Source organism: Lissotriton helveticus, chromosome 10, assembly GCF_964261635.1.
Source record: "Lissotriton helveticus chromosome 10, aLisHel1.1, whole genome shotgun sequence".
In the NCBI taxonomy this organism is placed as follows: Eukaryota; Metazoa; Chordata; class Amphibia; order Caudata; family Salamandridae; genus Lissotriton; species Lissotriton helveticus.
Genome location: NC_136071.1, coordinates 309,635,312 through 309,658,042, shown reverse-complemented (window position 1 = coordinate 309,658,042; position 22,731 = coordinate 309,635,312). Strand labels below are relative to the sequence as shown.

Genomic DNA, 22,731 nt, shown 5'->3' with positions numbered 1-22,731 from the left:
TTTTCTGAGCCCCCCTGAATCTAATTCTGTATTCCTCAGTTGTGAGTCCAAACACCTCAAACAGAGTTCTCTTCATGAAACACTCCAGAACTGAAAATGGCACTAAAAGATCTTGGCTAGGTAGGGGGCCACTGAGTCAGGAACTAGGTGCATGATCTTGGGCAGACAAAGGTCCAACAGACATCCCAATTTGTTACTAGAAATGACCAACTTAACTTGGCCCTCAGTCAGATGAGCAAATTCCCTAAAGGCGATTCTACCAGGGACCATCAGCCCAATATCACTACTGTTCTGGTCTACCGGAGGAACATTTATTGAAGATTACCTCCACTTTCTGTTGCAAAAAACGTGATGGCTCATTACAGAAAGCTTGGCTACTACCTGCTGATTTCCTAGTTGCAGGCGAAGAAAGTTTTGAAACAGTTTTTAACAGTGCCCTACTTGATTTACTGACAGATTTAATTTGCTTACAGAAAAATGCAGCTTTTTCAACCAATACAACTTTTTATAATGTTATGTTATCCGCACGGAGCCTGGGCGTGCAATTTGATTCATCCCTTTCTTTTGATGACCACGTCAGGATCACTGCTGGACGCTGCTTTGGACTTATTAAATCCTTAAAAAAATTCTTCGATTTTCTCCCCATTGCAGCGAGAAAATCAGTCGCGGTAGCTCTAATACTCTCCCGACTTGATTACTGCAATGGATTAATGGCTGGAGTGAAAAAGTCCACCCTTAGAAAGTTGCAGAGCATACAACATGCAGCTGCTAGATTGGTCTTAAAACTCCCCAGAAGGTCATCAGCTTCAGCAGCACTAAACTCCCTGCACTGGTTACCATTACACAAAAGAATTCTTTTTAAACTTCTTCTCACTGTTTTTAAATCCATGAAAAACACAGGGCCCCATTACCTTGCTAATCGCTTCACACGTTACAACCCCTCGCGATGTTTGAGATCCTCTGGCACAAATCTCATCACGATTCCAAGATTCAAGTTCAAAACCAGGGGTGGGAAAACCTTCACCGTTCTGGCAGCTAGGGCATGGAACAACTTACCCGTCAACCTTAGATTAATTGAAAAGGAGAGCCTTTTTAGGAAACTCCTTAAGACATGGGTGTACCAACAATCAGACACCTCTGTAATGGCAGCCATTTAGACTCAGTTTTTCACCACGTATCACCTTTCATCTATCTACTGCACGTAAGCTCAGCGCCAAGATGCTCCTTACGGAGCGAATGTTTGCGCTTAATAAATACCCATAAATATCAAATATCAAATATCAAATGTTATGTTATGTTAGGCTCTTTTATATAGCGCTAGAATCAGTGAGGATTTAGTTACCTGGGGATCCTCCTCTATCAATCCTCCTCTTGGTCGTCCTCTCGATGGTGTCCCTTGATGCAGCAGGACCTGGAAAGAAAAAGAAAACAAGGTTGATTAAACAGACAATTCAAAAAAATGGACTGTCTCTTTAAACAGGCACATGATGTCGACCAATGGGAAGACGCCTACAAGGATAAAAATGAAGCTCAGACCCCAGAGGAGAAGAGAAGGAATGAGGTAGCGAAGCCTCGAGAAGACTGAATGGAATTTGAAAAAGAAGGACGGATTGCTTGAAAGTCTCCAATCGAGAGGAAGACACGTTCACCTTGAAGGGAAACCGCTGTGGAATCAGCCATCTGGGAGAAGCTGGAAAGACCCTACCAAGAGGAGGAGGAGGTCAAGTCGGGACCGGACGAGTGGTGGATGGCCCCGGAGATTGCAGAGTAACCGGTCTTATTAAGCAAGTGAATACCCAGGGCCAGATTGGGATACTGGGGAGAGGGTAGAGAGGAAGGAGGGTGTGGCAGGGATACCGGACACAGGCAGTGTTGGTGAAGGGTAAAAGAGAAAGCCTTAACTGTTTTCTGTCCCAGCCATAAATTTGAGTACTAGACGTTCCATAATGCTGCAGACCACTTAATGAAAAGACAAGGGAGATTGGAATCCCTAATTGTGGATCTCACCAGAAGGGAGTAAGACCCGTATCAGAGAAGAGATACTGTAAACAAACAGCTAAGATTTTACCTCACATATATTTTTACATTTCCTTTTCTTATGCCATTCTCTTTTGTACTGGCAGGTGGAAATCAAGATGCACCTAATTTGAATGGGCACATATATTTTCTTGTCATTTAGAGTGAGGGCTAAACTTGTAACCCTGAGGGTATTTTCAAGGAGTTACTCGTTCTTTTCCCACATAAACCCTGAAAGGTCTTGGTGAGATACACTCTCAACTGTTGCTTCTGTTACTTACTGCTTGTTTCTCTTTACACCGAGAGTGCTCCGGGGAAATCCAGCCACACCCGAAGACTAGGAGAAGAAGAAAAGAATGGAGAAAAACATAATTTGCAGATATTCTGATTTGTTTGAAATGCTTGCCTATAAAAATCGCAAACATATCTGAAAAATGACAACCCTGCGAAACAAGATAAGCCTCCTCGCCTTTACCTCTGGCCCAATCTCTTAAAAGTACCACAGCTACACTTTGCAACTTTGCATATATTTCACTTTCCCTATCGGGTCATAAGCTCTTCTCTAATTGTAATTAAACCACAGTCCTAGGGCTTGCTTTTTCTGGATACTTTAATGTTTGCAGGGCCTAATTCATTAACTGCATCTTTCAGCCAGACCTAGTAACTTGCCGACATTTGATTAATGTCCTTGGTTTCTCCTGGCAGTGAACTAGCGAGAAGAGCACTCAACTCCGAGTCTTGAACCTTATGCCAGGCATGAGGGACAAATGATTTTCCACTGATCGTAACAGGGGGAGTTCAACATTGTGCCATGATCATTGTCCATGGGTCATACCAACATTTGCAAATACCCTCCACATTCTAGGTGGTAACTCCTTCAACATTAGTTCAGCCTTGAATCGGCCATCATATTTGTTCATGGAAGCACTGAGATGCTGAGTTAGGCCTTTCAAAAGAGTGCCAATTTTCAGTGACACAATCTTCAACCGGGATCTCCTATTCCTAGTTTCATTTTCTTTACACCTCTTCTTGTGGCTCCTGGCTTGACATTATGCACAATCATTTGATTTAAGCAGTGGCTGATAAGTGTGCTCACTCCAAGGATCGATTATAATGCTTCTGGCTCTCTTCCTGGATCTCAGAGCTCAACAGTCACTGGCACTGTGACATTCACAATTTGCCACTAATAATTAGCATTGTGTGATTGTGAAAGTAGTAAAAAACTAATTTAAGACTGCTTCACTATAAGGACATGTAAAAATGTTTAAAAGTACATGTTCAACATTTTAAAATACACTACACTTAACCATAAGGGCTCTTTAGGGCTTACTCTAGTGGTGACTTATATATATTAAAAATGAAGATTGAAGTCTGGCAAAGAGTTATTTTGCCAGGTTGAAAATATGGTTTAAAACTGCACACAGGATGCAATGGCAGGCCTGAGACTTAAAAGGCTACTTAAGTGGGTGGCTCATTATGTTATTACTTGAGGGGTTGTGAATCCTACTTAAGCAATTACCACAATCCTTGTCAGGATGGACCACAAAAAGTAATCAAATTAACCTGTGCTTAACCCTCTGGTAGCTTGGTACAAAGCAGTCAGGCTTAGATTAAAGAAAAGGATGTATGACGTTACAACGCATACTTTTACAACGCCTACCTTTACAACGCATTTTTTACACGGCAACATCCATTACAACGCACACCATTACAACGCATGCCATTACAACGAATTCTTTGAAACTACCTTTACAACGCATTCCACTACAACGCATACTACATTTGCAACGCATACCAATACAACGCATTACATTACATTGCATGTAAGGTAAGTGTTGGATAGTGTAGGTGTAAAAATTACTATTCTAACTCCAGGGGGTGCAACAGTAGGGTAAGTGTTGGATAGTGTAGGGGTAAAAATTACTATTCTAACTCCAGGGGGTGCAACAGTAGGGTACGTGTTGGATAGTGTAAGGGTACTATGTGTTGTAATGCTATGCATTGTAATGGTATGCGTTGTAATGACTGCGTTGTAATGGCATGCGTTGTAGTGGTGTGCGTTGTAGTGTCATGCGTTGTAATGACTGCGTTGTAAATGCATGCGTTGTAATGGATGTTGCGTTGTAAAAGTTTCGTTGTAATGGTAGTGTGTTGTAAAAGTTGCGTTGTAAAGGTTGTTTCCCTAAAGAAAAATGTGTAAAGTATTTATACATCAAACAAAAAGCAAAAAGGTGAAAAAACAACACAAGAAAAATGCCAAACAATTTAGAAAATTGGGTTCACTTTTCATAAATTATTTGACACCAAAACGATACAAATTCAATCAGTAGAGCAAAAGATAGGCAATATCAAAGATTTAGGTTAATATAGTGCCAAAAGTACAAAGCACCACTGGCGGTTATCTGGTCATGCTCGACCAGGGGAAACACACAAGTTCAAGCCGACCACAATGTAGAGTGTACCAGACATAGGGCTCAGGTTGGTCCCGTTGAAAAAGTAACCTTCTTAACGTCCAATGTGAAGAGTCTAGTTTGCGATGGAGGAGGCCGCGAGGAGAGCTTCACAAATAGTCATTGTTGTACCATGAAGGAACCAGGCTTTAGGGATGGCCATCCCTACAATGCACAGATCCTGTCAAGCATCATAGGTGGTCATTGCTGGAGCTTTGTGTTAATGATCTTTGCGGGCTGACTTTGCGGTAGCGCGAAGTGCAGATCTTGTGTTACGCTGATCGTCATTGGCAGTCCATGAAGCTTGAAAAGTTGGGTCCACCGGAACTTCAGGTTGGAGGTCATTATGGGTGGCAACTCAGTGGGAACAAGCCAGTTCGAGGTCAGAAAGAGCCCAAAACTTCAGAATGTATCCCTTTTCTTCAGTGGAGTGCACTCTGATTCCATCTAAGGGCCCAGAACCCATGCCATAGCTAGGTCTCTTTTGGGGATCAGGGTCTCACGCTAGCAGAGACTAGCAAAGGCTCAGCCAAGTCCAATTGCATGTCAAGGCAGGCCCAGTTGCAACAGGTCAGCTGGGCAATAGCAGGGAGGCCTTTGAAGCTTGTTATGTCACTGTGACACAGAATTGGAGGTAAGTCAGCTGACCCTTGTGGTCACACTAGCTTGGATGAAGGGAGCAAGTCCTGTCTTCCTTCTCAGAAATCAAGACATGCATTCAGCAGCAGAGCAACTCTTCTTCTGTTGTATCAAGGTGCGTACTGCAGAGTGCATCTCAGGGTCCAGTATTTAAACCTGGTTCCAGCTTTGAAGTGGGAGAAACATCTAGACCTCCTCCCACACTTGGTTCTGGAATTTTCTTCCTCCCCATGCCCCAAGAAATCTGGGGTGGCAAAAGGCTACTGTGAAGTTCTTTGGGAGTGCAGGAGGCAGCCTCAATTTTAGTGGAAGCGTGGTAGGTGACAGTTCTGCCCCATCCATCTTGTCAGGATAGCCCATCCTACCAACATCCAGTCCCCCTTTGTGACAGTATACACAAAGGCCAGCTACACCTATTCATGTGACCCAGGAGACAGGCTGCAGGCACCAAATGGTTAGGACTAGAAAATTTAACTTTTTTTAAATGCCATTTTCAGAATTGTGACTTTAAATTTGACTTTACCATTAAAGAGCATTTGACGTTCCAATTCTTTAGAGCCCAAATATGACATTTCTACCTGTTCCTAAGACCGTTATCATTTACTAAATGTAATAAGGAAACCCAATCTTATCCTATGAAAGAGGTAGGCCTAGCAGTAGTGAAAACATTTTTACGAGTGTTTCATTATAATGACATGTAAAATTTAAAAGTACATGTCCACCTATTAAATTCACTGCTCGCAGCTCTAAGTGCTGTTTAGGGCTTACTGTAGGGGTGACATATGCATTAAAAAACAAGACTTAGGCCTGGAAAAAATGATTATTTTTCCAGGTCGAAATGGCAGATTAAAATTCCACACAGGATGCAATGGCAGGCCTGAGACATGTTTAAAAAGCCACTTAAGTGAGTGGCATAATAAGTGCTGCAAGCCCACAATTATCATTTAATTTTCAGGTTCTGGATACATGTAACCCAAAGATTCAGAATCTTTATTGTATTTAGTTATTTAAAACCATTACAACAATACATATTGATTATCACAAATTGTCTAAAATAAAAAGGCTAAAAACATCTTCAAGTGCTACTTTTCAGAAATATATAATTTACCTAGAAACAACACATTTTGAATACCAACAATACTTCATTACTCCTGAGCATATTGTTATGAAACGAAGTATAGCCAGTATTCCTAGTCCTGTATATTTGAAATATCCTTAAATAAAGGGGTTATAAACTTTACTCCTCTACAAGCAAGAACTGCTGAATGACCGCTTAGCCAGGTGATAACGGCTTTTCAGCATGTGCCAATTCCCATATTTCCGAATAGTGATTACGGAAGTGTTTTCCTTTGCAGTAAGGGAACAAGACAAACACAAAATAGATGAATTAATGATTTGCTCTTAGATCAACATAGTCTACCAGAAAGGTTTTCTGGCTGTTTTTTCCAGGATGGAATGAGGTCTTTAGTTTCCATAATGGCAAACCGGAATAGCATAAATTGATGTCTCATTCTTAATGAGAAATGTTCTGCCAGATACCATTGAGGACCTATGCTGTAATACAAATGTATTACTGTCCAGAAATGTCCCCTTAATGCAAAATCATTTTTATCTGTTACATTTGATGACATTCTCACTGCAGATCGTAGTGCTTGTTTGAAGAATGCCTTTCCCAATGGTGCTCCACAGGCTTCTTGTATGCCTAAATCCTTAATAGATAAGATTAAATGACTTCCCCAGGGTCCCTTTGTAGTACTAGTCAATTAATCCTCTATTTCCTTCCAGGATAAATAGCTGATAGACCCTATTTGTGCTGCTCGCAATCTCCCACACAATCTTATAAAAGCACTTTCAGACTAATGTTTCTGATTTTTTTTATCCGAAATCTAACCGTATTTGTGCGGGTGAGACTGATTTTGGAATATTAAATACGGCTCTGTAGACTTTTATTTGGCTTCTATTGAACATATCTATTTCAAAACACCACATCATTTCTGTACCTTAGTGAAGGTAATAACCGGGCCTCCATAACCTTAAGTAAGTGGGTTAACGATTGACAATTCAATTAATGTTTTAGTATTGTTAAGCAATATGTTAATGATTGTGCCTAGGCCTGAATTGATAACATGTGAGTTTTGCCGGTCATTTGCATATTCACATTAAACCCCAAATATTTACAGGAGCGCACTTCCCCCAATTTTCTTCCTTCCAACCACCACGCATGATTTTTTAACTTAAAATCAACCAACCAGATCACTTTGGTTTTATTTAAATTCAGATCAAGCCCCTGTTTTGCCATATATTTATTTAGGGTATTCATACTCCATTGTGGTCTTTTACTTAGTAGACCTATATAGTCGGCATATTGTAAGCAGCCCAACTTCTCCTCCGCAAGCAATGGTGGGTAATTATTTTTTTAATCCAAAGCGTCTGCAAGAGCTGATAGGTACAAAATTAAACAGGCTTGGGGCCAGAAAATATCCTTGTTTGAGACCTATGTATGTCCTGATTTTGGGTGTTACACGACTTCAATACCCTATTTTAACTTGGGCCCATGTTTGTGCGTATAGTTCCACAATTGCCCTTAATAACTCTTCCGGTATTCCCCATTCCTCCAATTTTTGCCATAATCAACCTCTAGGTACACAGTCGAAGGCAGATTTGACATCAATAAAACATGCAAACAAGCAAGTTTTTTTCTGTTTTGCCTTCTCTATTAGCAGGGTTAAGGCTACAAGATTGGTCAATGTCCCCATTCCTGCTCTGAATCCTGTCTGGAATTTTGGTATTAGTTGTTTTTCTTCCATCTACATTTTTAGGTGTTCCAGTAAACAGGATGCATAGAGTTTAGAGTCAACATCATGTAAAACTATAAGCCTATAATTGTGGGGTATACCTGGAATACCATTTTTTAATATGGGCTGAACGATGTTATCTTTCCAGGACTGAGGTATCTTATTTGTGTAGAAAAGTTTGTTTAACATTAGAGTTAAGTATTGGGCCCAAGAGTCTACATCTGTTTTAAATAAAGTATTTGGGATACAGTTTGGACCTGGTGCTTCCTAAAATGTTAATCTTTCTATTATTCCTTTAAGTTCATCTGTATTGCCCAATAGGGTCATTTGATTTTCCTTTATATGTGAGCTTAATTCCTCTTTACTTTGTTTTGTCCCTTGAGTAGAACTAAAAATGACCTGATACACCAATACATCTTTATTGTCCAATGTTCCTGGCACTGATTTACAAATCTCCTGATACACTGATATATCATTAATGTTGTTTGCTCCCGCAAATGAGTACATTATAAAGACGTGGGCTTCCCAAGTTATTGCATCTATTCCTGCATTGACTTGTCTCTCCTTTCCTAATACAAGACCATTTACTATTTGCCCGAATTTTTTTGCTATTTTGTTGTTTACCGGACTCAAGAAGTTTAATCCATAGATCTTCAGAATATCTTCTTTTCTCTTCCCAACAACTTTCCTTGAATTTACTTTTTATTTTTTGTAAATTCTGAAGCGAAGTGGTAGTTGGTCTCATTCCTTGTCTTTAAGCCTCTGCCACTAGTCTAGTTTCTCTTGTTATTTGAGATTTTTGCCTGCATAATTCCTTGTTGTTCCAGGGATTCCTTATACTACGCCCTCCATCAATATATTTTAACCATTAGATTTTTTGTGGAAATTTAGCTAATAGAAAATCTCTCAAATATTGCCACGCCATTACTCTATTGTTCAATTCAGGATCTACTGCCTCTTGCATTGAGTTGCTTTCTATACACTCAATAGATCCAGCAATATGATAGACTTCTGCCATTATATCCGTAATCCTCTCACCGTGCCATTTTAAATCAAATGTTATCGGTGGAGACATTAAATTATGTGTGATTTGAATCTGTGTGTTATTGTAATAGATACCAATTAATTGTGGAAAATGATCTCTCTCTGATCGAAGTTGGATGTGAAAATGTTTTACCTCAGATAATGCTGACTCATTAATTGCAGTATAATCCATTTTTGAACTTTTTCTGCCACTTAGATAAATAATCGATGCTGGGGAATCCCCTATTGAATTTCCATTTAGAATTCCGAATCCTACTTTCTCCAATTTTCTCCTGAACATAGCCCTAATCCGATTGTTCCCCTTTGTGCCAGTTTTGCTAAGATCTGTAGTAAAATCCCCACGTATCAATATTATTGCCGAATCATAATGCTTTTGCAATATTTTTTATGTTTTAATCAATATTGCCCTCTGACCCTCTTTCTTCACTTTGTTCAGTGTAAATAAACATTCATGAGCAAGAGAACCCTTCAAGACTTATTTGTCGCCTTGGTGATAACTTTGAGGACTTGAAGCCAATTGAGACCCATATCCATTTGCTTCGTAACCCAATTATATTTAATTGAGCAATAGGTAGTGAGACCTCCTTTTGGGTGACCATATTATCTAAGATTTTTCCGCTGGGCAATGAAACCCTAGATACCCCAATATGTGCAGTGCCTCCAGGCACCATGTTTTCTGTAGCAGAATGAGATCATAATTCTGCAAAAAAGATCTTGTATCCTCCTCTTGTTAGGTGTTACTCAAACTATGTACATTCCATAAACAAATATTCAAAGGGGGTAGTTGTAATTCGAGTCTTCGAACTTTATTGTCAGGACCGACTAAGAATTACTTCCATGTTTTGTCTATCCCCCCTCTGGCTATGGATAGGCATATGGGCTTTCTGTCCATGTTCCATGATGTCTCAGGACCTTTTATTCAGGGGCTTCACAATGGTTACAATTTCAAGCGATCTTGTTTTATTTCCTGATCCAATTGCTCCCTTTAACCCTGTGCCTATTGATGCGAGTAGTACTCGTACATTTACATGTAGTATCACCTTACTAGGAACTTACAAGTTATTTTTTTTTTAATGCCAATTGGATGTAAGCCAGTTTTACCATGTGTGAAAGAGTGAAGACATGCTTTTTACCACTGGTTAGCAGTAGTGACATGCACAGAATCCTAAAATCCAAAATAACAGGTTCAGAGAAAAGGAGGGGTGACCACAAAATGTTTGAGGGTGACCCTGCAGGGAGGGCCAAATCCATTCTGATGCTTACCAAATCGCAAATTGCTACTAAATAATCGTGGACCTTAAAGAATCACTATTTGGTCATGATAATAGTATATACTATTTTGTGATTTAGAAATAGCAGTTTGATTTTGAAAAAATATCGCTATTTCCAAATTACAAATATTAAGATTTTCTACATCAGACCCATATTTATTTGAGCAGACTCACTGCACAATTTAATTGCGTAGGGAAATAGTATCAATCAATGTAGTTATAGAAGATGATCCTACTTAGAGCAAACAGAACTAAAGGAAAGAGAAGGTAGAAGAGGACAGCAGACAGATTTGGACATAGAGAAATAGAGTGAAATTAACTATGGTATGGGAGTAAGAAACTCGAAAGATAGAGGGACTGTGAAGTTGAATAATATAGGAATGAGAGCAATAAGAAAAGTGATGTAAAGAATTGTTCTTTCATTCTAACTTTGTGAAGCTCAAGAGTGATTACTAAATTGGAGCTAAACGAGATTAAATCTGAACAGGATGGTTTAGTTCCTTTTTGAAACGTTTGGAGATAGGCTGAAATCTCGGGGAGTGTGTTTTGAACATGGTAATGTTTAGAGGAATGGCTAACTTCCTCTATCCCTGAGGTCTGCATCTTCTTATTTAGTTCAACGGAACTCAGCCAAGCATGTTTGAAGGGGCACCTTGCTTCTAATTGGAGCCTATTGAGGGACTTCAAGATTGGACTGATAGTTCAGTTGAAAGAGCAAGTAACCTAGGATGCCACTATGTGAAGTGCAGATTTTCGTGGGTGTCTCGCTTATCTCAGGCATGCCAAGTAAAAATATTTCCTTATTTGAGCCAGAAGAGGCCACTTTACCATCAGCAACAGGGTTCAACGATTTATTATTTTGAATTAGCCTGAAATGGTATTACGCCTTGGCCTGGACAGGGATGCAAAGATCAAAAATTAACTCACTAGTTGGGAGGAAGCAGAGAATAGGACACACTTTACAAGCTTAAGGGAGATGCCCAGTGTGGTATTTGAGGTCAGACAGTTTTGAATTATGAGACAATCAGAATGATCTGTGTCTTTCGAGGATTCCGACTGAGGAAGAGTTGAGCTATCGATAACTCTTTTTTTTCCAGCATGATGGGAGTTTGAAGTCACAATCAATGTGTATTGTGGGAACTCAATGCTAAGGTCATCCATTTTGAAACTTAGAGGTTCTGGAAATAGATTAAAAGGTGATGGAGCAAGGACTGCCACTTGCAGAATACCATAACAAACACGGGGGGTTGGGGGGGAGGGGGTTTGGAGAGTCAATTATTGGCTACAGTCCTTAAGAAAAGAAGAAAACTATCCCACGACATCATCTTTAGTGCTTATGCGTTGTTCAGGGGGTGTTAGCAAGTCATGGTCTGCAGTGATGGGTGAAAGAAAGGAATATATGGAGTGAAAGAGGAAGGATGGAGGGGCGGAAGGAGCAATGGGAGGGAGAAGGGGACAAAGGAAACATATCTGGCAACGAACAGGGAAGAGAGGAAGGAAAAAAGGACGGAAGAAATGAATTAATGTGTGCTTTTCCTAATCATGGCACACTACACTAACATAAGCAGGACCAGTGTCCCCTCTAACCCGCGCCTGGGTACCAGCGCACCTTTAAGGCACCGAGCGCGCAGCGCCTCTTGTGAAGCGTGCACACGTTCTGGCCGCCGCCCGCTTTTACAACGCGAGCAGCGAAAAACGGCAATTTACTGGTTGCCTGAGGATTATGTGAAAGTATTCCTGTTAATCACAGCGCCCGTTGGCGCTGCAGTTAAAAGGAATACTTTCACAAATGCCCACAATCAGCCAGCAGCCTCTCTCTATTCAGAAAAGACACGCATCAAGTCCAAAAGCAGGACGTGTGCTTTACACGTAATGCTTTTGGACTTGCTTCATTTCTTTTCTAAATAGAGCGCAGCAGGGTGCTGATTGTGGCCCATTGTGAAAATATTCCTGTTAATTGCAGCACATGACAGTGCTACGATTAACAGGAATCCGTTCACAACGGCCCACAATCAGCACCCAGCCGTGCTCTATTTAGAAAAGAAATTAAGCAAATCCAAAAACATGACGTGTGCTTTACACCTCACGGTTTTGGACTTTCTGCATTTTTAATGGATCCCAGTTCCGGCTGATTGTGGGCCATTGTGAAAGGATTCCCTGTTAATTGCAGCACATGACGGGCGCTGTGATTAACAGGAATCCTTTCACAATCAGTTTTGGAAAATGGTTGTAGAGCTATTGTGCTTGCTAAGGACACGTTTTCATGTTTTCAGCACATTCTCTGTACTGACGCACACAAAAGGTGACCTGCATTCACTGATTGCATCAGCTAGCACCAGGATATGTTGTTTTAAGTAAATGCAAGCCGTAAGACAGTCATTTACAGAAATTGCTTTGTCATCCCCATGAAGGCTAAGATTTGTTCTGCCGTTAGACATGTTACCAAATTACACTGGCACAGAAGCTGTCCCTTCAAATTGAATGTCTACCTGCAGTTTCCCTTTATGTGATATATTTTATTTGTACTGTATTGTTTTCTCTTGAAATGTATTTAATCTCTTGGTATCAGAGTACTTAAGGAACATGTTTTATATTTATTTGTAAAACACAGTATATCCCATTAGCCAGTTCTTGAGGCAGAGCTCATCATACTCAAAGATAGTGGTATTTGTCATACTCCAGCAAATTCTAGTAATTATTTTGAACGAAGATGCAGCAGTTATCAAAAATGTAACAAAAGTAGTCCAGGGTGAAACTTTATCGAGACCAGCCAAAATGTCTGACGTTTTTTCATCCAACATTGTGCAAAAATCACTAAAGATTTCAAAATGTCATATTATTCAAGTTTATGTAAATTATGCATGCAAGGAGAAATCACTTGCGCTGCGCTCGCTGGTCTCTCACATAATTTTTTTTGCTGATAAGCCCTCGAGTGAAAAAGTAATGTGAGATACCTAGGAGTATATTTATGAAGGGGTTTTGGGTCGTGTTTGCACCACACATCATAGTGCATGGTTTCTACCCCGCTTTTAGTAAACAAATGCAGCAAGCTTTTATATAGTGCAAACTCAACCGAAAAAGTATTGGAGCACTTTACATGATTTATTATTATATATTTGTTTGTATGCATGGGGAGATTCATTGATTTACCCAGAATCACAGAACTTTAGGCTGACCTGAGACTAAAAACCCATCTCCAAAATCGACTGCTCGAGCATTAAGCCACAACCCCAACCACAGGAGCGGAAGGAAGCATGTTCATTATTATATACAGCTTGATGCAAAATACAACTATTGATAAAGCCAATAGTCTTGGCCAGGGCTCGAGTCGGGGTACTACGCGGGTGGATGGTGTGCCCACCACTTTTTTTACTGGGAGCTCGATAACTGGAGCAAATGGAACCACACATTCACTTTTTGGCCTCTCTGGGGCGAGATCGGAGCCCATTCAGAACACTGCTCACGCGCTGGCTTCTCTGATGCAATCACATCTAAGGGGTGAGTGAGGGGAGGCAATGAGTCTGATGGTGCAAGCCACCTTTGGTGACATCACTTCCTGTTGTGACATCAGCGTCCCCCCACTTATTTTTTTTAGGACTTGTGCCCTGGTCTTGGCTTCTTGTAGGTGTAAAGTTACTTGTATTATATATCTGGATGCAATGACAGAAGCAGCAAAATATCAGTAGGGTGGCACACTATACGATGCACTCTTTTTAGCTTAATTGCTTTGAAGCCACACCCTTAATTGCATTGGTTACACCCCTTTGAAAGATCCCCGAGTATTTTCATCCCACTCAAAGCCCTGGTCTACACGCGCGGTCAGGTTCTTGGCGCACAGAGACCTTACTCTGCCACACACAGAGGAAAATAATTAGAGGGAACATTGAGCAGGACACCCTAAATTTTGAGAACCACCTGCAAAGAAGCACTGAAAGTTCAAAGCAGTTCAAAGTTTTTTCTTAGGAACCTCCAATGGTGCAACAATATTCAGAGGTTACCAAATCCTAAGGCTGCCTAATCTTAATTTCACTTCATGACTTTTTCTCCCACCAGCCCACACTTACTGTCTTTTTATCTCATTCTTCATTTCATTCTCAAATGTATTTCTCCTGTCTGCTTTCTCCTTTTCTTTCTGTTTTCTTATCTTTCTATTTCTCCTTTTTTCCCTTTTTGCCTTTCTATCTATTCCTCTAGGTCACAGACTGAAGATAGAAAATGAATGCCGGTGACCACTTTCTTCAAGTACGCACATATTAATCACTAAATACACTAGAAACCTATCACAGTATAATGACATGGATGTTCCACGGAAACAAACCTTAAAGTTAGCTACACTCAGCAAGAAGAGATGCGAGAAGCACCACCGTCCACTCTGAGGAGGAAAGTGTCCTGCACAACAGATCTGTTTCTTCACCCGGGTGAACCAGAAAATAGACTGCAGGCCTCGCAAAACGTATTTTTCTTCAACAAACAGCTGGCTACAAGTACACTGGGTGAAACTGTTCCAACACTACGTTACTGCTTCTTTTTTCCAAAACATCCAACCTACTTCGCAAAAAAATCAGATTTTATATCAAGAAAAACAAACCTGTGCGTTCCCCGCAGGGCACCGTGCTTGACATGCTCTCTCTTGCCCATGTCTTAATTCGAAGTATTTAAAACACGTTAACTCGGAGTTTTCTGAATGGCACGTGGTCTTTGACGTGAGCCTTCCAGGGAACATTCCAAGGGGAGCTGAAACAGCTGGCTATATAAGGGGCTTTCTGCACAGCAGAGGAGCATATCAAGTCCAGCTGCGTAGCTCGCTGCAGACACCAGCATCGCGCAATAAAGTCACTGTCCACAACTTCTTAGTCAGCAAGAAAGGCCACTTTATTAAGACAGGTTATAAACAACACATCAAACCACTTCTTTATTTATTTATTTAATTACTAATTCAAACTGCTCTCAGCCTAACAGATCATTCCTACCCACTGATAAACCCCCCACCAAGTTAACCCTAACCAAACCAGAAGCCCCTAAATCTTATGTATACCCCTTCCTTTCCTACAACTGCCTATTGAGGATGGACCAACCCGCTCCAAGCTGCCCACCCCCCACTAAAATCCGCCCAAAAAGAAAAACAACCTGTCTTAAAGTGGCAAAATAAAAAACCCAATTAAACCAGCACGTAAGCACTGGAAAAACAAAAGGCCTAAAGGAAAAAAGGGGAAGGGTGGGTGGGACAAAAACGAACCTCGCCGCCCGCCTCCCTAGTGCTCAATGCTCCCTTGCCCTGCGCTGGCCCTAATTCCCCCACCTGGCCCTCACTAATCACACCCCACCTGCCGTGGCCATCGACTTGCGCGAACCTACCCGGGGAGAGACCGGCTCGCGCACGGCTCTCCCCGGGTCCCCCCTCGCGCAATAAAGTCACTGTCCACAACTTCTTAGTCAGCAAGAAAGGCCACTTTATTAAGACAGGTTATAAACAACACATCAAACCACTTCTTTATTTATTTATTTAATTACTAATTCAAACTGCTCTCAGCCTAACAGATCATTCCTACCCACTGATAAACCCCCCACCAAGTTAACCCTAACCAAACCAGAAGCCCCTAAATCTTATGTATACCCCTTCCTTTCCTACAACTGCCTATTGAGGATGGACCAACCCGCTCCAGGCTGCCCACCCCCCACTAAAATCCGCCACCCAGGAAAACCTTTAGAGTTTTCCTGCCCCACCCAAACAGTTAAACTGAACTCTGAGAGCACCACAATTCAAAATCAAGAACTTTGCAATTAAATCGCGGAACTCTAAAAGATAAAATGAGTGACCCATGCGAGAAAGGTGGACACCATCCTCACGAAACAGGTGTCTTTCCGAAACCTGCAAAGGAGGGTGAGCCAAAGCATAAATACAGAAATCATTACAAAACAGTCTCATAGAACGGTTCAGCTTCTTCCATGCTTTGTCCATCGCAGAATAATTCCGTGCACCAGTCCAGGGAAGTCAAGGCACAAATTCTGTCCAGATCACCATGGTGCTCGCCCATGCGTCTCTGAGTACCTCCAGATCCATTTGCCGTGTTGTAATCAAAGTTAAGCCAGATAAAGAGACCAGGTCGTTCTCGACCAGAAGAATGACTAGCAGGTCAGGTGGGCCCCCACCCTTAATATCAAGAGTAGCCAGCAAAGGAAACAAACCCCCCCCAAAGCATTCCTCCAATACCATGCCAAACAAACTCATGGGTTAAACTGTTAGGACCTAAAGATCGCCCACAAAGTTGCCCTTCTGCTGCCACTGCGGCCCACGACACGAAGGAGTGACCAATAATCTACCCCCTCCGGTTTAAGCCAGCCAGCCTGAGCCAGGGACCTAGTAGAAAAAGAAATGTGAACAAAGCAAAGATGTGCTACTTTCTCACATATTGCTCGCCACACCGCGACCTCCACCTCCCAATTCTCCGGATCTGAGACCAGTCCCACCCCTGCCGGGCAGACTCAGTCGCTGCCCCAATCATAAAGGAATGGGTACCAAATTGTGAAGGCTCCAATCCCAGAGCTAACAATACCTTCCGTAACACAGCCAATAACTGGACAACTGCAACAGGACTGCCATCAGCGTGACAAAATATCACACCAGACGAAAAAACACAAGACTTCAAAACACTCCCACTCACACACCGGGCAGCAAGCCACAACACCACGCCAACCAAGAAAACCCACTTACCTCTACCCAGCTGGTCCGTTTTGGAAGCGCGCAAACAGATGCACAACCTATCTGGTTCAAGAACCACTTCCCCACTGGTCATGCCCACGCTGGTGCACAAGCCCAAAAGCTCAAAGGCCCGAAAAGCCCACCCCGAAAAAACAACCACACAAAACACAACCCAAATTGGAAATACTCAAACTCATCATAACAGCAACCCCTTAATGGAAACAACATATGTTGGAGCAATCCAAAGTGACCGGCCGGCGCAACACCTGGAAACAGACTGCAGCCTACCCAGGCCCTTCAAAAACCCTGACCAACACCCCCCCCCCCCCCACCGGATCTTCTCCCCACCGCAGCAGCCCATAAAAAGAGACCCCCGCCAATTCGCCAGAGATGGCAACGTAAAAACATCAACAAACTCGTCACTCCAAATCCGAAACTTAGGTTTCTCCGATAACTGTGAACCTAACGGCATACCAATTCCAGAGTAAGGCAACTTTTTGTGAACAGACTGGTCCCCTTCACTTGAAGTCATTGTGTGAGCATCATCCCCCGTCCGCCCCGCTCGAACGGCGGTATCATCCCTTTGTGACTTAAGTCACAGCAGCATGCCGCTCAGACAGCTTGGTGAGAGCAACTTGCTCACCAACACCCTCATCCCCAACACCAAGAGAACGATTACATTTGACGGGGAGACTCTCCCCTTGTTGCCACACAGACCACCACCCTTCCTGACCTGTAGGCAACTGCGCCAAGTGTTGTCGAAACACCGCAGAAAAATCCCCTTGGCGTGGCTTTGTGGAAGACGGAACTCTCACTTTTGCGTGGTCCGCACCAGACTCCTGCAAAAAACTAACAACATGGGATTGCCCCACACCCCCTTTCCAAACCCTTGTGGCAACATTTCTAACCTCCCGATCACGTACGTCTCCTTCTCCCAAATCAACATCGTCAATATCCCAATGCAAGACATCCTCAACAATAATTTGCACTTCCACCAGGAATCTCCCCATCTCCCACACCTCCATCGTAATACTCCCATTGGATACCATCACTGCGCACTGCGCCCTGTTCCGGAAAAGAGGAATCCGCTCCAGAAACCTCTTCCGCCCTCCCCTCCCCAAAACCGCCGTTGGGGCAGCCCGCAACAGAGTCCCCTGTCCGCTCACGTGAAATGGCGGCATCGTCCCCTCCAAACTTATTATTCACATCAGCTTGCCGCACAAGCAGCGTTTGAAGCCATCGTAATACTCCCATTGGATACCATCACTGCGCACTGCGCCCTGTTCCTGAAAAGAGGAATCCGCTCCAGAAACCTCTTCCGCTCTCCCCTCCATCAGCTTGCCGCACAAGCAGCGTTTGAAGAGCAACTTGCTCCCCAACAACCTCATAAAAGAGGAATCCGCTCCAGAAACCTCCTCCGCTCTCCCCTCCCCAAAAAACCGCCGTTGGGGCAGCCCGCAACAGAGTCCCCTGTCCGCTCACGTGAAATGGCGGCATCGTCCCCTCCAAACTCATTATGCACAGCCGCTTGCCGCACAAGCAGCGGTTGAAGAGCAACTTGCTCCCCCTCATCCCCAATACCAATAGATCTAGTACGAAACTGGGAGACTCTCCCCTTTGTGCCAAACAGACCACCAGCCTTACTTACCTGTCGACACCCCGACAGTCTCTGTTGAAACAACTCAGGGTACCCTTGACGCGACTCGATTGACGATGAGACTTGAACTTTGCATGGTCCGCACATGACTCCTGCAAAATACTGAGAGAAACAGATTGCCCCAAACCACCCCTCTCATTTGTGACGTAAACAAGTGCAACATCCTCAATTCGTAATTCACCCCCCTCCATGTTATCATTAGAGACATCCAAAATAAGGTCATCATCATGTCCAACATAAACCCCCACAGCCCCTAGGCAACTTGCCAGCACCAAGTCCACCAACGTTTGAAAGCCCTTGGATAACTTCGCGGCGCACTGCGCCTCACAATCCAGAAGAGAAATCCGCTCCAGATCCCCTTCCAGAGCCCTCCGCCCCAGACTGAAAAGCCTCCTGCTCAGCCCGTACTGTGTCCTGTCAGCCGAGGACCGACGCACTGTAGCTGTAGCCTTGCAGTTGTAGCCGCTCAAGCCAGACTGCACCATACTGATATACCCACAAACCCCCACCGCAGCAGTGAAAACAACCGCGCATGAATTGCCCCCAGGAGCAGGCTCCCGGACAAGGACACCGCAGCATGCATAGAGTCAGGCCCAACCACCTTGCTTCCCAAAAGAAAAGAAGCGAAGCTCAGAGGCATCACACCCCCATGACCCACAAACAAGCCGACGGAGGAAACAAGTGAACCAAGGGCCCCAGGCTGAACCTGCTGGGAGAGGGGGACAGCACATAAGCCCTGCCAATTAATTGGAGAGACGTAACGAAAACCTGGCCAGCCCAACTACACACCGGAGAAACAGGGCACGAGGAGGGGACATTGTACCCAGAACCATGCCGCAGTGACGCTTAGAGTAGATCCTGTTGTATCCCCTCCCTATGTATATAGAGATAACTCCAAGCACTAGTATATGCATTAGCCCTCTGTACTCTACAATTCCTAAGTAACACGTAGAGTATACCCATGCGTAGCCCATCCCATGTATACAGAGATAACTATAAACCAGCCTCCTCAGTGTGCGACCCTACAGCTGGCACACTCACAAGTTCCCTCTGTGCATCCCCCCTGCAACTCATGCAAAACTTAAAGTTATATATGTATGTAGTTAGTCAGCCAGACACACGCTTCCAGAAAGCGCAAACCCCACCCGAAGGCGCTAGAGCTCTCCCCAAAAAGAACAGACTGACACATGAGGAGAACACTACACGTGAACAGATTACAAAAGCAGACGTTAAGGAACATGAGGCAAAAGCGACAAATTGTGAGAAAACAAAATACATGGGTAGCAAAAGCGCCAGGAGGAAAAAGTGACAAATGTGCGGGGTACAAAGGAAAACCAAGAACAAGTAGAGGTATAATACTGCAATATAAGCTAGACAACCAGGCATCAGCACAAACGCAACGTAGGCAATGTGGGCACCCGTGCAAGTATCAAAAGCAAACAAAATGCGAGAGGAAGCAAACTGCGTGTTACAAGGGAAAAAAGGTGTGTCCAAACCGGTGCAACATTACCAACCTCCCCACCCTGCCGCTAAAAAGAGGAATCCGCTCTAGAAACCCCTTCCGCTCTCCCCTCCCCAGAGACCGTCGTTGGGGCAGCCCGCCAACCACTTGGTATTAAAACAGAATGATGTGCCGTACCAGGAGCCTTACGCCTAAGGCCGCTCAGACCGGACCGCGCCGTCACCGAAGCACCTAACCCCCCCATCCGCACCCAGAGGAGCCACCGCCGAATCCCCACCAACGCCCAACCACACCCAACGGCCGCCGCCCAAAGCCCCATGCCTCCGGTCAGAAAAAATCAAGGGGCGCCCCCCCTAGGCTCGGGGAAGGACACAGGGGGCAGCCGGGGCGTCCCCACCGAGGTGCACACCCCCGGAAGGCTGGGGAAAACACGGGAAGCAAAGGAGAACCAACAGCCCCCCTGGGGGCCCTTGCACAGGTGAGCTCCGCACTGTCAACATGACAACCCTGGGCAAAGGTCGAAGAAACCTTGGGCAAACAGGCCACCTGCCCCACCACATCCTCAGCGGGACCAAGGAGCCCAGCAGGAATCGCAGGAACCCCAGTGGCAGCACATGGTGCAGGCGAAATTAGATAGCGCTGCCCATTCAACACTAAGAAGGGCTCTAAACCAGGCTTGGGGGACTCCAAAAATGCAATGGGGGCAGGCACAGACGAAGACCGCACACGGGGCTCACAGGACGAGCCTCTGGGCATCAAACTCCGCCCCCGCCTACCTCTAACAAGCGAGGCAGCCGGAATGGCCTTGACAGAGAAACCCACCCCCCCTGTTCAGTGACCTAACCTCTGAGCGCCCCCCCGCCGGACACCCCACGCAAGCCAGCAGCCCCAGGAGGGGCAGTACATACCTGCTGCAGGGGGCCCGACACTTCGGAGGGGGCTGTCAGCTGCTCCGTGAAAACCGCCTCGCCGGAAGGCAGGCAGGCACGGCCCTCGGCCTCGCAAATCCCCCAGCCGCCTTACGAACGGGGCGGGCCTGCACCCGCCCCCCCCCCCGCCGCCGCCGCCGCCGCCGCCGCCGCCGCCGCCCCCGCACCCGCACCATGCACTCCAGGGCACAACAATTCTACGCGCGCCGCCTGGTAAAGGACCCGGACCGCCCTCCGCACTTCCGCGGAGTTTGCCATCAGGGAAGAAAAGACAAACGGGCGCGCACAAAAACGAACCTCGCCGCCCGCCTCCCTAGTGCTCAATGCTCCCTTGCCCTGCGCTGGCCCTAATTCCCCCACCTGGCCCTCACTAATCACACCCCACCTGCCGTGGCCATCGACTTGCGCGAACCTACCCGGGGAGAGACCGGCTCGCGCACGGCTCTCCCCGGGTCCCCCCTGGAGCTCTTCCTCATACTCGCACTGGTCCTTGGCGGGACTTCGGTAGCCACCTCAGCGTCTCTCCAGGAGAATCCGGCAAATAGCCGAGATGCCTTAATCATAGCCAAGGCTATCGAAATCTACAACCGAGAGCCCGGCGTGGCTTATTTCAAACTCTTCGAGTCTGAACCGGACGGCAGTCTGGTAAGTACTATTTACTAAATTCAATACAGGCTATTAACTACTGGTGCATTGGCTACTAAATCATAGGGGCGGTCAACTGGTGGCTTGTATTCTCTGGTTGCCTAACATAGCAGAAAAGGGATCGATTATGTTTAAATATGAATCCATTCCCAAGCCAATTCATATTTATTAAAAATAAGCAAACGAACGCTTTGTTTTGTGATTATTTCATGCACTCGCCTAAACATCAGAATTTGGCTCGAAGTAAACGCGGATCGAAACAAGAGCGCACGCAGTGGTGTGTCAGTAAATTAGCTCGGATGTTTAAGCAGTTTGTGACGTAGTTCCAAGTGCATGCTGAAAACAGTTGTTTCAATATAAACAGCAGACTTTACAACTCGCGCGTTGCCACCGTGTGCCAGACGATGTCGGCTCTCATCACACACCGTCACCCTATATTTTATTTTTATTTTATTTAATGCGATTTTATATAGCGCGAACATTCCCCGAAGGTGTCAGAGCGCTTTACAAAAGAATCAGTTGCGTTACATGTGGACTTTGAATAACATGAGTTACATAAGAGATAAAAACAGCAAAAGTGTAAAAGAGACTATATACCACAGGGTGAACACACAATCAACTACACAGCCTTTCCGTTAGGGGGTGATAAACTTCCGAAGCAAATCAGCGACAGTGGCCTCAGAATTATTTGTTTTGTTTTGTTTGTTGTTGGAGGGAGGCGGTGAATTTAGAGTGGCTGAGCCCCTGTGATTTGCACTGCGTCCCCAAGCCCTGCTCGTTCAAGACCCCGCCCTCCCCTCAAACGGTGAAAATCGTTCATTAATTGGCAGGTGTGACACAGGCATGCATAGATTATGCACACAGAGCAACACGCCTAGGGGCACTCAATTTCACAGTCTCTAGCAGACACACAGTCAAGCACGCTTATTGAACAAACATGCAGGCATCAATGGACACAGCCAAGCAGCCACATATAAAACAGTGAAGCAGGCACAGGGTGTATTATCGGTGTATGTTCACCACAGTAGTACTAGCAGAACTGTCATGAAATGCTGCTTCAGTCCAGAGGTTTTATTTGCATTCTGGGACTTGTAGTCTGGTTTTATAATGGAATACATAAGAT

At 44.5% G+C, this 22,731-nt stretch overlaps 1 protein-coding gene and 1 long non-coding RNA gene across 5 annotated transcripts in view; one reads left to right on the top strand and one right to left on the bottom strand.

The window, feature by feature from the left end:
* The window catches only part of LOC144783772 (uncharacterized), a 317,953-nt gene extending 303,057 nt beyond the window's left edge, over window positions 1–14,896 (bottom strand). For all 4 annotated transcript variants that reach the window (XR_013601598.1, XR_013601600.1, XR_013601597.1 and 1 more), the window contains exons 1-3: window positions 14,804–14,896; window positions 2,298–2,353; window positions 1,343–1,411 (exon numbers count right to left, since the gene is read on the bottom strand). This is a non-coding gene — a long non-coding RNA (uncharacterized LOC144783772). The remainder of the gene's footprint in view (window positions 1–1,342; window positions 1,412–2,297; window positions 2,354–14,803) is intronic.
* A 35-nt stretch (window positions 14,897–14,931) lies between these two features.
* Window positions 14,932–22,731, top strand: part of LOC144783771 (cathelicidin-1-like) — a 45,021-nt gene continuing 37,221 nt past the window's right edge. The window contains exons 1-2 of the mRNA XM_078662466.1: window positions 14,932–15,036; window positions 21,425–21,608. Of these exons, the coding sequence (XP_078518592.1) occupies window positions 15,035–15,036; window positions 21,425–21,608 (186 nt within the window). The 5' untranslated portion in view covers window positions 14,932–15,034. The remainder of the gene's footprint in view (window positions 15,037–21,424; window positions 21,609–22,731) is intronic.